Genomic DNA, 1,437 nt, shown 5'->3' on the forward strand with positions numbered 1-1,437 from the left:
TAGTACCTGTACGAGCCGTTCTACCTGCACATCTAACAAACCGGATGATATGATAACAGTCAAGGTCGAATCAGGGCCTAAGAACACATACCTGAGGTAATCTGGGAGTGGATTCAGTTCCAACTTGGGTGGTTCCTCTATTGATGGCTTTGCTGGAGAAGTGGCCCTTTTTCTAGCTCAAGGGACTCGAACTGAGGTTCCCTTGACCAAAATCCTCGGCCTTCCAGTGCCATGACCCATTCAGCTAACCCTTCACCATCCATTTCTTCTAAATCCGCCAAATATGCCTCTAATGGATCTTTTACAGTTAGGGTCATATCATCTTCTTGCAGGATTACATCCACTGCTTCCACTAGAGAGCAATTAGCATATTCACTGGGTCTCCTCATAGATTGCTAGACATTGAATATGACTTCTTCATCGTTCAATCTCATTTTTAATTCCCTAGTTTCACAGTTGATCAGTGCTCTCCCCGTGGCTAAAAATGGTCTCCCTAAAATAAGGGGTATCTCCTCATCCACCTGACAATCCAAGATAACAAAGCCTGCAGGGAACATGAATTTCCCCACTTGTACCAACACATCATCAAGAATACCAGTGGGCCTCTTCATTGTGCGGTCAGCCAGCTGTAGCAGCATTGAAGTTGGCCTAGCTCTACCAATGCCCAGTTTGGTGTACACAGCCAGCGGTATCAGAGTTATGTTGGCTCCCAAATCACATAACGCCTTTGCAAAGGCATAACTTCCAATTGTGCATGGAATAGTGAAGCTACCTGGGTCCGACATCTTTTGAGCCATCGGTTTTGCCACCACTGCGCTGCAGGTCTGTGTCAAAGTTACAGTGGATAGATCCTGAAAATCAAACTTCCGTGATATTAGATCTTTCATCATCTTAGCATAACCGGGCATCTCCCGCAAGGCATCTATCAAAGGAATATTTAACTGAATTTATACAGCATCTCCATGAACTTCTTATATTGGTCTGCCTTCTTTTGTTTGACCAGTCTCTGAGGGAAGGGTGCAGGTATCACCCCTTGTGCATTGCTTGCTGGCTTCTCTCTATTAGAATTTTTTGGCACAAGAAGTGCCACCTGTTCTGCAACTTGCTCATTCATCTTTTCTTTGCCTTTTTCCTCCTGACTCTGCTCAACCACCACTTCAGTAAGTTTTGTTGGTTCCTTTACCTCTAATTGAACTGGAGTGGCTGGTGTAGTGTCCTTGCTGGCTTGTGCAATTTCCTGCTCTCTGTCTAAATCTCTCCCATTCCGGAGACTTACTGCCATCAGCTGATTCGGGTTTTGGTCCTTGGGGTTTATGTTTAGGTCTGCAGGCAAAGTTCCCTGAGGACGGTTGTTCAAAGCCATGGACAGCTGACCCAACTGCGTTTCAATATTCTTTATGGCTGAATCATGCACTGCTAATTTTTCCTGTACTTTAT

General features: G+C 45.0%; 1 protein-coding gene across 1 annotated transcript; it reads right to left on the reverse strand.

The window, feature by feature from the left end:
- Positions 1-395: 395 nt before the first annotated feature.
- LOC138888372 (uncharacterized) lies at positions 396-908 on the reverse strand. The gene has a single exon (XM_070170224.1). The coding sequence runs from the start codon at positions 906-908 to the stop codon at positions 396-398; it is 513 nt and encodes a 170-aa protein (XP_070026325.1).
- Between the last annotated feature and the right edge of the window lie 529 nt (positions 909-1,437).

This window comes from Nicotiana sylvestris, chromosome 3, assembly GCF_000393655.2.
Source record: "Nicotiana sylvestris chromosome 3, ASM39365v2, whole genome shotgun sequence".
NCBI classification, from domain to species: domain Eukaryota; kingdom Viridiplantae; phylum Streptophyta; class Magnoliopsida; order Solanales; family Solanaceae; genus Nicotiana; species Nicotiana sylvestris.

What these genes read in the sequence shown, in the direction of transcription:
- LOC138888372 (XM_070170224.1), bottom strand. Translation starts at nt 908, where the DNA reads ATGCCCGGTTATGCTAAGATGATGAAAGATCTAATATCACGGAAGTTT.